At 45.5% G+C, this 16,890-nt stretch overlaps 1 protein-coding gene across 2 annotated transcripts in view; it reads right to left on the reverse strand.

The window, feature by feature from the left end:
* Positions 1 to 16,890, reverse strand: part of COL27A1 (collagen type XXVII alpha 1 chain) — a 477,424-nt gene that overhangs the window by 452,768 nt on the left and 7,766 nt on the right. The window contains exon 1 of one of the 2 annotated variants that reach the window (XM_077283905.1): positions 16,089 to 16,276. The exons of the other annotated variant lie outside the window; for it this stretch is intronic. Coding sequence (XP_077140020.1) covers positions 16,089 to 16,141 — 53 coding nt within the window. The 5' untranslated portion in view covers positions 16,142 to 16,276. Of the gene's footprint in view, positions 1 to 16,088; positions 16,277 to 16,890 lie in introns of those variants that run through there. 2 annotated transcript variants of the gene reach the window in all.

Genomic DNA, 16,890 nt, shown 5'->3' on the forward strand with positions numbered 1-16,890 from the left:
TTGAACGGATTGTCAATTCTCAGATGGTTCGCAGTTTGCTTCAGTACTTGGTACATTGGAGGGGTTACGGTCCTAAGGATCGATCTTGGGTTTCGGCGCGATCAGTCAATGCTGATCGGTTGGTTCGGGCTTCTCATACATGTTATCCTAGGAAACCTGGGGGTCTAGTGGACCCCCTTGAGAGGAGGGTACTGTCATGACCCAGACCGGGTTTTGTCTCTCCTTCCCCCGGTCTGGTCATGTCAGGGGTTAACTTTCTGCCTCATTTCGGTTTCAGGTCTGATATTTCTCTGCATCCTGCAAGCAGAGTCAGTTATACTTCCTGCCTATGGTGTGAGTAGCTGACTCTGGTGAAACCCTGATTTTGTCCTGCTGCGTTTAGGTGACTTAGCCCGTGTCTGTTCATTCCTCTCTGCCTAAACCAACTTTTTTCCTGCTTGTCTGGATTCCCCGGTACTCGACTCTGCTACGGCTCTGACCTGACTTTGCTCCTCCTCCTGGTACTTCTGCATCAGACTGGTACAGACCTCTTGGCGCTCATTTGACTCTGTTTGATATTTCCCTTTGTACTACGCTACTCTCTGGTATCGACCCGGCTTGTTTGACTATTCTGCTACCACCTGGTGGTAGCCTCGCTGCAGTTCTGCTGGTCTGCTCTGAACAGGTTTTCAGTCCTCTCTCCGCTCTGCTGCCACCTAGTGGAATTTGCATTTACCTGCAGACCTGCAGTGTGACAGCCTTCCTTTTCAGATATATTTTTCCAGATTTAATAACCAATTAATCTTATTTATAAATTATGTTACTGTGGGCGCCTGTTATGATAACCAATGTTGGTTTATCAGTTTCCTGGCCATGTATAACATGCGTGCTACCGCTGTTTTGCTATGTTCGTCAGTGCTCAGAACTTCTATATATCCCAATTTACATACTAATGGTGAGGGATCTGTATCGACTGGGTATGTTCTAATAATGATGTCTATTACATCTCCTCAGAAAGTTTCTAAAGTGGAGCATGTCCACATCATATGAAGCATGTTAGCAGGGGATGTTTTACATCTAGCACATAGGGAGTCTGGTCGAAGCCCTATATCGTGGAGAAATTGTGGTGTTCTATATGACTTGTGTAATACCTGTAAGTGGGAAAATCTATGGGACTCACTGAAAGATAACTGTGGAACTCTATCCAGTATTTTAGACCACAGCCCCTCTACAATAGAGCCTATCATGCCCTTCCATTTTTCTTTTGACCATTTGGGGTGTTTTGTTAATTCAAGGTCCAGCAGATATCTGTAAAGCAGTGAGGTTTGTCCCCCAGAGTTATGTCAGCTGGTTATTCTCTGTAACATCATTTTGAGGCACTTGTTTATTTAGGACAGGACCCTCTGCCTGATATGCATGTCGTAACTGAAGATACTTCGAATGAATATGGACTACCCAACATGGAATTTTATGTGTTTGTTAGAACTCCTTGAGTGAATCTCCCACTAAAACATGTGTAAATCTTTCTACTCCTTCTAGCCTCCAATTTTTAAACCCTCCCAAATTATATAGATTAGGGTGCCATGGCGTTTCCCACAGTAAATTGTGAAATTCCTTGCATACCCTGTAGTTTCTTCATCGTCCCCCAAAGTTTGTGTATTAACAGTGTAGTTGGGGTTCTACAAAAGAGTATCTTAAATTTGTGAGCCTCTAATTCATAAAGTCTGAGTGATTTAAAATGTGATTGGAGTAGTAGACGTTGAGCTCCCCCTCCAGGGTCGTCCCACCTACGAATGTGCTGGACCTGAGCTGCCATGTAATAAACCCACGGATTTGGGACTGCAAGGCCACCCATTGTTTTATCTCTTTGCAGAGTTTCCAGTTTAATTCTTGGAGTTTGCCTTCCCCATATTCACTTTAAGGAAACATCTCTGAGGCAGCCAACTTGGAGCATTATGCAACACATATAGCAACTGTGGCATCCAGATCATCTTGACCAAATTAATGCGACCCACAACTGACAGTGGTAGTTTACACCACGTGTCCAATTTACATTTGAATGTGGCCTGTATTAGGTTGAGGTTAAAGGGAACCTGTCACAACACCCCCCCCCCCCCCTCCAGTCGTTTCAAACTAAAAGAGCCACCTTGTGCAGCAGTAATGCTGCATTCTGACAAGGTGGCTCTTTTAGTTCTGGGTGCTGTAACTAGAGAAATAATCCGTTTTTTAATTTGTCAGAAATACCTGGTCTTCAGTCAAGGAGGCCGGCGTTTCCCCCCTGCTTCAGACGCCACACAGCTGTCAGTCACATCTTCTTGGCGCCGGGCGCCGCCTCCTCACCGCTGTTTTGAAAATAGCCGGCGCCTGCGCTCTTTTCCCCTGCCTGGTGCAGGCGCAGTGAGCGCTGCCCGTCTTTCCTCATATGCAGCCCAGCTGACTGCGCCTGCGCGGCCGCCCTGCCTGTGAATCCCAGCCCCGCAATGTGAATAAATCATAAGTCGGGGGGGGGGGGGGGGTGACAGGTTCCCTTTAAGTTTCTCATTCTCAGTAATTTTAGATGTTACATTAATACCTAGATATTTAAATTCAGTGACCACTTGTAATCCTGAATGAGTATAATGTGGTGCATTAATGTTCCCCTTATCCATTGGAAGCAATACCGACTTATTCCAATTACCGTAATCACCAAATCCGAATATTTCCCAAATGTCTCAATTGTCTCCATAGCTACAGGTAATGTTTTGGGGGCTTCGGCCAAAATAGTAGAGCATTGTCAGCACAAAGCGCAATTTTCTCCATATTCGCTCTGCAAAATCCCACTACTCCAGGGTGCTTCCTCATAATCACAGCTTGAGGTTCAATGGCTAATGCAAACAGTAGGGAGGACAGAGGGCAACCCTGCCGTGTACCCCTCCCCAGTTCAAAGGCTGATGTAAGACGCCCGTTTACCCTTAATCGTGCTTCCCACCCATTTTAGTCAGATGTTTCTATAGTTACTGAAATACAATTAAAGGCATTTCGGAAGTTTTTACACTTTTATTGACAAATACAAGTCAATGCAAAGACTCAATATTTACAGTGTTGTAACTTATTGTTCACTTCTGCAATTTGCAGTTCGGACAATTATAAGTATCTAGAGAGGGGGCCAATCTTTTACAGGGGCCTTCTACTGTGGCTTATGTTGGGGGGGGGGGGGTCTTGTAACGCACTGGTAATATCCTGACATCTATTTTTTTTTACAGCTGAAAAGTCGATTACTTGAAAGCTGTTGTATAAAAACCATCTGTTTTTTATTATATTGGTGTTTTTTCCTTGTTCCTTTAGCCAAAAAACAGTCAGCAGTCCACAATACCTACTGAGGCAATGTCGTAATGGTTCTCAGGCATAATGTCTACCAACTTTGGTAACCCTTTCATCTCTCTGCCGACATTACACGCTCCCTTGGATGGCGGAAGTATTTAAAAGTGGGTCGTCCAGCTCAAAATAGTGATCTTTAGAAGTGGTGAAAATAGAAATATACATATTAGATCTGAAGACTTTGTCAGCAAGTGACCACAACTGTGTTTGTGAGAATGGGGCTGGCTGACTGCTTATTTTAATAGCAAAGCCAGCCCCCTTCTCTGTTATAGCAGATACATTATTGCCCCAGAAGGCATGAGCATGATTATAATATATCCAACATTTACAGATTTTTTAGGAGGGAAGTGGCAAAAGTTTTGGAAAGCCCTCCCTCAAATGCAGACATGCTAACACGACTAATCCATTGTTTTTACAGGAGATACGGTAAGTCACCATCAAGTGTCCGGCAGCAACAGGTTAACCCCTACACTGAGGTGTCCTAGGTATTGGGGCTTGTCCAAAAGCTAATAAAGGTGTATGCCCACCTTAAGAAATACAGAGCACTTATGAGTACATGTTGCATCCATTATTTGGGTGGAAATGCACTTTAGTTTTTCAATGCGGACAAGTCATATGCATTTTTCAATCATAAAGGCGCTCAATGATGGGCAGGAGCTAATGACATGCAATTAGCAGGAATGCACATAAAGACACAAAACAACAAAAAAGCCGACATACAGACTGGCAACATGCCTGGCCTTCATAAATGACCTCCATTGTATCCCTTCAGGATGGTCCGTGCGATAACGTGGGAAGGCAGATAGCCTACGACCCTCTTATAGGTTACTGGTACATATGACATTAAATATGTGACAACTTCAAGTCACAGCATGAGCTAGAAGCACATTCCAGGGGTCATCATGTAATAAAAAGACAAAATAAAAGTATAATTAGATCCACGTCAAAACATGGGGTGACATACAAAACGCCGATCAGTAAATGTGGCTCCGGGAGCTAGATCCATATCATCAAAGCGCAATCTATGCTGGCAATAGGGGTAGCCTTCCTTCTATGACACAGGCGCCTGCAGTCTAAGGGATACGTCCACATGTGAACACTGTTGTACTGTTTTTATATATAGATTATCCAGAGTCGTACCCACCGTAACAGCAGACCACGTAACTCCAGAGGTGCCCAGGACATCCCCTATTTCCTATCATACAGTAATTCTTGCCATCACTGCTGATAGACCCTAATCACAAGGGGATCTTTCTAAAAAAAAATTGGCCGTCAAATCTGATTGGTGGAGGTCCAACTTCAAACAGCTGACTAAAGGGTGCCGCATCCCCTTTATTGTTTGCCAGGAACAGCGCCATACAATTAGTAGTGGCTGCATCTGGTATTGCACCTCTCTGTAGCTCAGTCCTATTCAAGTGTGTGGGATTGCACTGCATTACCAGGCGTAGCCACTACAAAATGTATGGCAGCGTCCCAGATATACAAATGATAGGAATGCTGGGCTTTTCGGAAAACCGGGGCCTCTTCTGCCGGAAATCACCTCCCCCCATTAATCTGATATTGATGGCCTATTCACAGTATTAATATCCCTATCCTGTAAAACCCTTGTATATATAAATATATACTAGCCCCATATTCATTAGTGCCCACCCAGTGGAGGTTTAATTCTATGACTATACAGTGCATGTAAACGTTTGGGCATCCCTGGTCAAAATTACTGTTATTGTGAACAGTTAAGCAAGTTGAAGATGAAATGATCTCTAGAAGGCCTACAGGTCCTTCTCAAAAAATTAGCATATAGTGTTAAATTTCATTATTTACCATAATGTAATGATTACAATTAAACTTTCATATTATAGATTCATTATCTACCAACTGAAATTTGTCAGGTCTTTTATTGTTTTAATACTGATGATTTTGGCCTACAACTCCTGATAACCCAAAAAACCTGTCTCAATAAATTAGCATATTTCACCCGTCCAATCAAATAAAAGTGTTTTTTAATAACAAACAAAAAAACCATCAAATAATAATGTTCAGTTATGCACTCAATACTTTGTCGGGAATCCTTTGGCAGAAATGACTGCTTCAATGCGGCGTGGCATGGAGGCAATCAGCCTGTGACACTGCTGAGATGTTATGGAGGCCCAGGATGCTTCAATAGCGGCCTTAAGCTCATCCAGAGTGTTGGGTCTTGCGTCTCTCAACTTTCTCTTCACAATATCCCACAGATTCTCTATGGGGTTCAGGTCAGGAGAGTTGGCTGGCCAATTGAGCACAGTAATACCATGGTCAGTAAACCATTTACCAGTGGTTTTGGCACTGTGAGCAGGTGCCAGGTCGTGCTGAAAAATGAAATCTTCATCTCCATAAAGCATTTCAGCCGATGGAAGCATGAAGTGCTCCAAAATCTCCTGATAGCTAGCTGCATTGACCCTGCCCTTGATGAAACACAGTGGACCAACACCAGCAGCTGACATGGCACCCCACACCATCACTGACTGTGGGTACTTGACACTGGACTTCAGGCATTTTGGCATTTCCTTCTCCCCAGTCTTCCTCCAGACTCTGGCACCTTGATTTCCGAATGACATGCAAAATTTGCTTTCATCAGAAAAAAGTACTTGGGACCACTTAGCAACAGTCCAGTGCTGCTTCTCTGTAGCCCAGGTCAGGCGCTTCTGCCGCTGTTTATGGTTCAAAAGTGGCTTTACCTGGGGAATGCGGCACCTGTAGCCCATTTCCTGCACACGCCTTTCCACACCAGACTCAGTCCACTGCTTCCTCAGGTTCCCCAAGGTCTGGAATCGGTCCTTCTCCACAATCTTCCTCAGGGTCCGGTCACCTCTTCTCGTTGTACAGCGTTTTCTGCCACATTGTTTCCTTCCAACAGACTTACCATTGAGGTGCCTTGATACAGCACTCTGGGAACAGCCTATTTGTTGAGAAATTTCTTTCTGGGTCTTACCCTCTTGCTTGAGGGTGTCAATGATGGCCTTCTTGACATCTGTCAGGTCGCTAGTCTTACCCATGATGGGGGTTTTGAGTAATGAACCAGGCAGGGAGTTTTTAAAAGCCTCAGGTATCTTTTGCATGTGTTTAGAGTTAATTAGTTGATTCAGAAGATTAGGGTAATAGGTCGTTTAGAGAACCTTTTCTTGATATGCTAATTTATTGAGACAGGTTTTTTGGGTTATCAGGAGTTGTAGGCCAAAATCATCAGTATTAAAACAATAAAAGACCTGACAAATTTCAGTTGGTGGATAATGAATCTATAATATATGAAAGTTAATTGTAATCATTACATTATGGTAAATAATGAAATTTAACACTATATGCTAATTTTTTGAGAAGGACCTGTATATCTATATTTTCATCCTTTACATTTTAGAATTACAAAAAATAAACTGAGCCAATGCTAAAGTTTGGGCACCCTGCATATTACTACCTAGTAGCACCCCCTTTTGCAAGTAGCACAGCTTGTAAACACTTTTTGTATCCAGCCAATAGTCTTTCAATTCTTGTTTGATGGATTTTCCTCCAATCTTCCTTGGAAAATTCTTCAATTTCTGTGAGATTCCTGGGTCGTCCTGCATGCACTGCTATTTGTGATCAAGCCATAGATTATCAATGATGTTCAGATCAGGGGACTGTGAGGGCCATTGTAAAACCTTCAATTTGTGCCTTTTGAGATAGTCTATTGTGTGTTTAGGATCATTATCCATTTGTAGAAGCCATCTTTTCTACTTCAGCTATTTTACAGATGGTGTTATGTTTGCATCAAGAATTTGTTGAAATTTCAATTAATCCATTCTTCCCTCTACCTGCGAAATGTTTACCGTGCCATTGGCTGCAACACAACCCCAAAGCATGATTGATCCACCCTCATGCTTAATGGTTGGCGAGATATTCTTTTCCTGAAATTCTGTGCCCTTTTTTCTCCACACATACTTTTGATCATTCTTGCCAAACAGTTTTAACCTCATCAGTCCACAGGACATGTTTCCAAAATGTACCAGGCTTGTTTAGATGTTCTTTTGAATACTTCTGACTCTGAATCTTATAGTGAGGACGCAGGAGAGGTTTTCTACTGATAACTCTTCTGTAAAGACCATATTTGTGCAGGTGTCTGTCACGCCCGCAGGTGGCGCACATGGTCCGGGACCCATTGTTCAACAGGGCCGGACCTGCCTAGGAAGGGGTGTAGCTAAGCGGCGACCTGGTGTTCGCTGGAGCTCCTGATGGTGGAGACAGACTGGGTTGCAGGTAGCCGCCAGGTACCACTCCTAGGCAGGTGCCGGTTCTGAAGCTGCCTATCCCTGGGATCGAGTTCCTGGACACAGGGAGGCGTGACCGAGGTCACTGACAAGCAGGTAACAGAGACTGATGAACTGTACAGACAGCTTGAATATTGAAGATATCTACGAGTGTGAACACGAACCTATCAGGAAACTGTTCGGGAGCTGGCAGTACTATGACCAGGGACAACGGACTCAGGACTGGCCACACTGGGAACAGGAGATCGGAAATAGGTACCACAAACACGGTTACATGATTAGGATACTGCCGAAGCGGTCACAGGAACACAGGCAAACTATACTAGGCTAATGGGAACACAGAGTGCGGGAATAACTTTAACAGACCATGGACGGGGGACCTGGAAAGAGCAGGAGAACGCGGGTACTAGGCAGATGTTAGTGTCTCTGAACAGTAGAACAATGTACCACAACTCCAGAGTTTGCTATATCTTTCTGAATGTCTTTTGCAGTCAAGCAGAAGTTCTGATTTGCCTCTCTAGCAATCCTATGAACAGCTCTCACTGAAAAATCTTGCTTGGTCTTCTAGACCTTATCTTGACCTCTACTGTTTTTGTTAGCTGCCATTTCTCAATTACATTTTGAACTGAAGAAAGGGCAACTTGAAAACGCTTTGCTATCTTCCTATAGCCTTCTCCTGCTTTGTGGTCCTCCACCATTTTCATTTTCAGAGTGCTAGGCAGCTGCTTAGAAGAACCCATGGCTGCAGTATTTGGCATAAGGTTAGAGGCGGCTGGGTTTTTATAAATCTGGGAAATTTGCATCACCTGGCCTTTCCTAACGATTTTGGTGAAGAAGCCATAACCCTAAAGGTACCTTCACACGAAGCGACGCTGCAGCGATAGCGACAACGATGCCGATCGCTGCAGCGTCGCTGTTTGATCGCTGGAGAGCTGTCACACAGACCGCTCTCCAGCGACCAACGATGCCGAGGCCCCCGGGTAACCAGGGTAAACATCGGGTTGCTAAGCGCAGGGCCGCGCTTAGTAACCCGATGTTCACCCTGGTTACCAGCGTAAAAGTAAAAAAAAAAAAACAGTACATGCTCACCTGCGCGTCCCCCAGCGTCTGCTTCCTGACACTGACTGAGCTCCGGCCCTAACAGCACAGCGGTGACGTCACCGCTGTGCTTTCACTTTCACTTTAGGGCCGGCGCTCAGTAAGTGTCATGAAGCAGACGCTGGGGGACGCGCAGGTGAGCATGTACTGTTTGTTTTTTTTACTTTTACGCTGGTAACCAGGGTAAACATCGGGTTACTAAGCGCGGCCCTGCGCTTGGTAACCCGATGTTTACCCTGGTTACCAGTGTAAAACATCGCTGGTATCGTTGCTTTTGCTTTCAAACACAACGATACACGGCGATCGGACGACCAAATAAAGTTCTGGACTTTATTCAGCGACCAGCGACATCACAGCAGGATCCTGATCGCTGCTGCGTGTCAAACGAAACGATATCGCTAGCGAGGACGCTGCAACGTCACGGATCGCTAGCGATGTCGTTTCGTGTGAAGGTACCTTAACAGTCTAAGTAAGGTCTGAAACCTTGGTCAAAGTTATCTGAGCACACAAATCTCCAAGGGCGCCCAAAGTTTGCATCGGCACATTTTCCTTTTTGTAATTTTTAAAAATTAATAGATGAAAATATATTTTTTTTGCCTAAAATACAAAGGAAATGTGTCATCTTTTACTTTATGCCTATTAGAGATCATTTCACCTTTAACTTGCTTAACGGTTCACAATAACAGGAATTTTGACCAGTGGGGTCCAAACTTTTACATGCCACTGTATGAAAGAAAGCAGTCATTTGAATTCTCTTTGTCAGCTCCCAACCCTATAAAAAACATTATGAAATAGGTCAGCCATGCCCCCAATGAATTTACCTTGGCTTATCATGAATGTTATATAAATACAACAGGAGACGAAGCAGCTCCCAGACACATCGTGTGACGCTTACCTCCAGTAAAATAAGGATCAAATAGGCTAAAATTCACTGAGCAAGGCCCTATAGACATAAAAGTGCCATGTCATTTATCTCAGCACCTATGGGAATTTACATAGGGCGTCAATTTGTCACCCAACCGGTGAAAAACTAAAGGCCTCATCCTCACATGCTTTGCATCTGGTAATAATACTGAACTACAAGTTCCAGCATGCCACCAGGGACTGAAGAACAAAGAGACAGTTAAAACTCTTGTAAGAACTATAGGACACACTGCTCATCCCCAGACGATGGCGTATGCAATGTTTCTACACCAGCAATGACTGACAGGCAGGAATCCCTCAGCTGGGCCGGCAACATACCACAAGGAAGGGTTAATCCTTGCCCTGTAGGTGCATAGGGATTAGGGCAGGCAGGGACAAGGGTGTGTCAGGCACACTTCACAAAGTGGGATCCCCTCCGGTCTAGGTGTGCGATCCAAGGCTTCCGCATCACAGCGGACGTCTGCTAATTACCCAGCTACTGTTCACCGGCTTCCATATTTTATTTACCTGGCAGGTAACCATCAGGAGGCATGCAAAGGTTTGAGCTGTCGGCATTTACTTCCTTTCTACATGTAGCAGAGCTGAGTCTGTTACCTGTGATATCTGAATGTGGGAACTATTATAGCGCCCATGCCACCACCACGTGAGCCCTATAGTGTGCGGTCTACATCAGGGTATATCCCCTGGGGCCGTATATACAATTGGGAGTGGATAATTTGCTGTGTATTGTCACAGAAGCGCCATTGAGGGCGAGCTTTCCTGAAATAAAATCTGCAGCATAAATTTACTGGATATGAAATTTATGAGGTGGCGGATCATCACGTATTCCTCAGGTGAAATGTTCGGAAATGCTGTCACATTTCTGCCACCAAATTTACAGTGCAAATTGCTGCTGCTGATTTCACACTGAGGGGGTTTTGAGGTGTGCAGCGGAAACATTAACCTTAAGGGCTCATGTTTTTGGTCTGCGTGCGAGATGGATCAATTGTCACCATTGCACTAGTGCATGAGTTGTTTTTCCACATGGACCAACGGGTTGAAAATAATAATAGAATGCGCTAATTCTGGTCCGTATGCAGTGGTAGGAAGCTCCTGCACCCATCACCAAAATTACGGACGAGCACACCGAGCCAATCACATCTACATTTTGTGGATGTGACTAGCCCAGATTTTTTTCTTAATTTAACACGGCCGTCTGATCCCGGTCTGCAGGCTCTGTACGGAGATTTGGGGCTGATTCAGTGAATTGACTTCATTAACCTCTATGTAAACCATGGGCGGCTGGCACCTTGTGCGGGACCCTGCACACTAAGGCGGGACCCCCTACACACTACGGCAGGACCCCCTACACACTACGGCAGGACCCCCTACACACTACGGCAGGACCCCCTACACACTACGGCAGGACCCCCTACACACTACGGCAGGACCCCCTACACACTACGGCAGGACACACTACGGCAGGACTCACTGTGTTATTAGAGACTGTACCATGGACTACATATAAACCTACCTCATTATCACATGATGACGAAGCCAAATAACATATTGAGCTCTGCTGCATCTATGCCCTGAAATCCACATGTAGCCAGCCCCCCATATACAACCGTGATTGCATTTACAAGCTGTGAGGAAAGTGGATGATCTGCAGAGCACTTGCCTCATCGGACGCCCTCTCCCAGACGGCGCTCATCCCAGACGTCTTATTCCTGTCACTTTCAAATCCGACCACTGACATGTACAGTAGGGATTAAGGTGTCATCCGGGGAAAGTGTTGAATGACTGATCCTTACTTGCTGTAGTTAATGTCTGTCGGGCTAAGCCCAGAGCCCCCTGGAGCACAGCCTGCGGAGCAATTTAAGGTTTAAGTGTTCCTCCTTTTGGTGAAACCCATGTCATTTTACTCTGGCTTCACTACTGAATATCCTGCATGAATTTATGGGCGACTTCATCCCGTGCTGAAAACTATTGCTTCTTTTTATACCAGATGTTGCCAAATTTATGGAATAAACCCAGCAGCAGCAGGAGGAGGCCACCTCTTCCACAACCCTGCTACAAACATATACATCCTATTACTATGTTTCCTTTTAGTGTTTATCTGTAACGACTCTATACAAATATATACACATCCTACATACAGGATTAGCACCAGCCCCAAATTCTGCTGTGGAGGCCAAGATGCCGAAAAGCTAATGGAGCAGCTGTCACTAAGATATACACAATGCTCCTCTATGGGGCGGCCAGGAAACCGCTACGTGGGGCGCGAGAGAGTTTATCCCTGTCCCCTTAACGTACAGTAATAAGGATCAAGAGTTTTTCACATGGAGTAGTATTCACGGGATTAGAGGACTAAGAGGATATTGGACCCGATGTCTCGTCTGGGACGGAGCATTGTTCACACAGGCTCGATCGGCAATGTTAATCTCATCCACAGGGAACTAATTGTTGGGTAATTATAAGACCCCAAAGGTAAATGACTAAACTCCGCGATATCCATGATGTCCCCTGGGAAAGCCAGCCGTGAGGATCACGTTAACTTGTGCTTGGTTGGGTATAAAAGTTAATCCCTCTCCCCACTGAAGTGATTACAGAGTTCAAAGCTTCTTGGGATGGAGAACAGAAATGTTTGCGTTCGAAACGTTTTTTTCTTTCGCCGACTTCCAGCACAGATTGGGTTTGTATTGACAGCATAACCCTGCACATACATAGTATCCCCCATAGTGCTGCGTATGGCAGGGTGGTCCTGTGCCCAGGACATCCCTTGTATCACTGATGGCATGGCCTGTCGACTAGGGCGCCTTCCTGAGCCCGTTCATACATACATTATACTGGTATATGACAAGTTCCTATTAGAGCGGGGGGACACCAATATTCAGAATTTTGGGGCAAAACTACAATACATGGGATTTTATATGATAATTCAATAGCAAAGTCATAGCACAACAATAGAAGTATAGTGTACGGAGGCTGCTGGGGGGGCATTCACCTACACACGTGGTCCTGTGAGGAACTCTACAAGCTAGGGTCCTACATAGGGTCCCAGTAAATGCATATGTGGTCCTCTGGGTGCCATGTACTACAGTAAGGGGTCCTGTGTGCACTATACTGGGGTCTCGTCAGCTGCATACAGTAAAGAATCCTATATATACTGTATATACAGGTGTATACACATGGTCCTGCGGGTGCTATCTTTAGGAGCACTACATAGTAGGTGGTCCTCAGCATACACCCACGCTATACAGGGGTCCCAATGGGTGCATACAGTGCGATTCCTAAACATATTGCATATAGCACATAAATGGAATAATGCACACGCTTTATACGGGACCCTATTAGTGGAAAACATCTGCAGTAGTGAATTCCACATGCAACAGATCCCTAATACACTGCATGCACCAGGGACCCTCTGAGCGCACCTAGTGGTGGGTCCTATGCACTCACCTACACCATACACGGGTCACAATCAGTGCACACAAGACAGGATGCAAGGGGCAGAAGTAGGAATCTTATACAGATGACATACACAGTATAAGGGGCATTCAGCAGGGATCATATATTTATATGACATTGCTCTATGATGGACATCCAATACACATAATATCCATAGTACAAGGGGCATTAGTAGGAATCCTATACAATGGCATCCCTATACAGGGGCATTAGTAGGGATCCTATACAATGACATCCCTATACAGGGGGCATTAGTAGGGATCCTATACAATGACATCCCTATACAAGGGGCATTAGCAGGCATCCTATACAATGACATCCCTATACAGGGGGCATTAGTAGGGATCCTATACAATGACATCCCTATACAGGGGGCATTAGTATGGATCCTATACAATGACATCCCTATACAAGGGGCATTAGTAGGGATCCTATACAATGACATCCCTATACAAGGGGCATTAGTAGGGATCCTATACAATGACATCCCTATACAAGGGGCATTAGTAGGGATCCTATACAATGACATCTCTATACAGGGGGCATTAGTAGGGATCCTATACAATGACATCCCTATACAGGGGCATTAGCAGGCATCCTATACAATGACATCCCTATACAGGGGGCATTAGTAGGGATCCTATGCAATGACATCCCTATACAGGAGGCATTAGTAGGGATCCTATACAATGACATCCCTATAGAGGGGGCATTAGTAGGGATCCTATACAATGGCATCTCTATACAGGGGGCATTAGTAGGGATCCTATACAATGACATCTCTATACAGGGGGCATTAGTAGGGATTCTATACAATGGCATCTCTATACAGGGGGCATTAGTATGGATCCTATGCAATGACATCCCTATACAGGAGGCATTAGCAGGGATCCTATACAATGACATCCCTATACAGTGGCATTAGCAGGCATCCTATACAATGACATCCCTATACAGGGGGCATTAGTAGGGATCCTATGCAATGACATCCCTATACAGGAGGCATTAGTAGGGATCCTATACAATGACATCCCTATACAGGGGCATTAGCAGGCATCCTATACAATGACATCCCTATACAGGGGGCATTAGTAGGGATCCTATACAATGACATCCCTATAGAGGGGGCATTAGTAGGGATCCTATACAATGGCATCTCTATACAGGGGGCATTAGTAGGGATCCTATACAATGACCTCTCTATACAGGGGGCATTAGTAGGGATCCTATACAATGACCTCTCTATACAGGGGGCATTAGTAGGGATTCTATACAATGGCATCTCTATACAGGGGGCATTAGTAGGGATCCTATACAATGACCTCTCTATACAGGGGGCATTAGTAGGGATTCTATACAATGGCATCTCTATACAGGGGGCATTAGTATGGATCCTATGCAATGACATCCCTATACAGGGGGCATTAGTAGGGATCCTATGCAATGACATCCCTATACAGGAGGCATTAGCAGGGATCCTATACAATGACATCCCTATACAGGGGCATTAGCAGGCATCCTATACAATGACATCCCTATACAGGGGGCATTAGTAGGGATCCTATGCAATGACATCCCTATACAGGGGGCATTAGTAGGGATCCTATGCAATGACATCCCTATACAGGGGGCATTAGTAGGGATCCTATACAATGACATCCCTATAGAGGGGGCATTAGTAGGGATCCTATACAATGACATCTCTATACAGGGGGCATTAGTAGGGATCCTATACGATGACATCTCTATACAGGGGGCATTAGTAGGGATCCTATACAATGGCATCTCTATACAGGGGGCATTAGTATGGATCCTATACAATGACATCCTATACAGGGGGCATTAGTAGGGATCCTATGCAATGACATCCCTATACAGGGGGCATTAGTATGGATCCTATACAATGACATCTCTATACAGGAGGCATTAGCAGGGATCCTATACAATGACATCCCTATACAGGGGCATTAGCAGGCATCCTATACAATGACATCCCTATACAGGGGACATTAGTAGGGATCCTATACAATGGCATCTCTATACAGGGGGCATTAGTAGGGATCCTATACAATGACATCCCTATAGAGGGGGCATTAGTAGGGATCCTATACAATGACATCTCTATACAGGGGGCATTAGTAGGGATCCTATACAATGACATCTCTATACAGGGGGCATTAGTAGGGATCCTATACAATGGCATCTCTATACAGGGGGCATTAGTAGGGATCCTATACAATGACATCCCTATACAGGGGGCATTAGTAGGGATCCTATGCAATGACCTCCCTATACAGGGGGCATTAGTAGGGATCCTATACAATGACATCTCTATACAGGGGCATTAGCAGGGATCCTATACAATGGCATCTCTATACAGGGGCATTAGCAGGCATCCTATACAATGACATCCCTATACAGGGGCATTAGCAGGCATCCTATACAATGACATCCCTATACAGGGGCATTAGTAGGGATCCTATACAATGGCATCTCTATACAGGGGGCATTAGTAGGGATCCTATACAATGACATCCCTATACAGGGGCATTAGTAGGGATCCTATACAATGGCATCTCTATAAAGGGGGCATTAGTAGGGATCCTATACAATGACATCCCTATACAGGGGGCATTAGTAGGGATCCTATACAATGGCATCTCTATACAGGGGCATTAGTAGGGATCCTATACAATGACATCCCTATACAGGGGCATTAGCAGGGATCCTATACAATGGCATCTCTATACAGGGGGCATTAGTATGGATCCTATACAATGACATCCCTATACAGGGGGCATTAGTAGGGATCCTATACAATGACATCTCTATACAGGGGCATTAGTATGGATCCTATACAATGACATCCCTATACAGGGGGCATTAGCAGGGCTCTTAGGCACAAGCCTTCCCCCACAGGACCCAGTCCTCCCCCATAGTGCCGGTCCCCCGTGCGCCCCCCGTCCAGCAGAGCCGCCCCTCTCTCCAGCCGCCCGCACTCACCCCCTGGACGCGGCTGCTCTGATTCTGGAGCCCGGGTCAGATACCGGCTCCATCACGGTTACTTCATTCTTTCGGTCGGGGGCTTCAGGTCCATCGGAGTGAGAGCATCAGGTCCCGCAGTGGGCACCCAGCAATCCCACATACGACTGGTGCAAGTGCCACTCACCCCCCTGGGACTCGGCATGTACCTTGGGAGGGGGGCAGTGGGCAGGTCTGGGGTGAGCTAGGACCCATGACAGGCTGACCCCTGGCAGAGCTCTGTGCACCCACTCTTCTTACTTTAGGGGGGTCCCTGCCCTGCCTGCACACGGAGATTCCTCCCTGCTGGACCCGAGGCACAGGGAATGGGAAAGGAAGGTTCAGAGCAATGCACAGGATCTAATACAGCCGGAGACCCCGCGCTCAGGGCCCCTGCTGCCCTCTAGTGGCCACACGTCACTACTGCATCAGTATGTGAATTCTAGGCTCCAAAATTAAAGTGAACTTTTTCAAACATTTCTTTGAATTAAACTTCCATCTCCCATAGATCTGATCACAAGCGCCCATGCTGCCCTTAGTTTAGGTTGCAGCTTGAGTAAACAAGTACCAAAAAAAAGAATACAGCTCCTCGAGCTACAATAAGACTCCAAGATCCAGATTTCCCCAGGAAAAGCCAGAAACCTAGTAACCAGGCCTCAGCCACCTGCTGCGCCCCCTCATAACCACCAGCATTGCTGCTAATGGGGGATCTGCTTACAGATGTTTACTGGTGAGAATCAGCTGAAATTTGACAGGAGTGTGGTAAAGAGGGGGAGGGGTGTGA

This window comes from Ranitomeya variabilis, chromosome 2 (genome assembly GCF_051348905.1).
Source record: "Ranitomeya variabilis isolate aRanVar5 chromosome 2, aRanVar5.hap1, whole genome shotgun sequence".
In the NCBI taxonomy this organism is placed as follows: Eukaryota; Metazoa; Chordata; class Amphibia; order Anura; family Dendrobatidae; genus Ranitomeya; species Ranitomeya variabilis.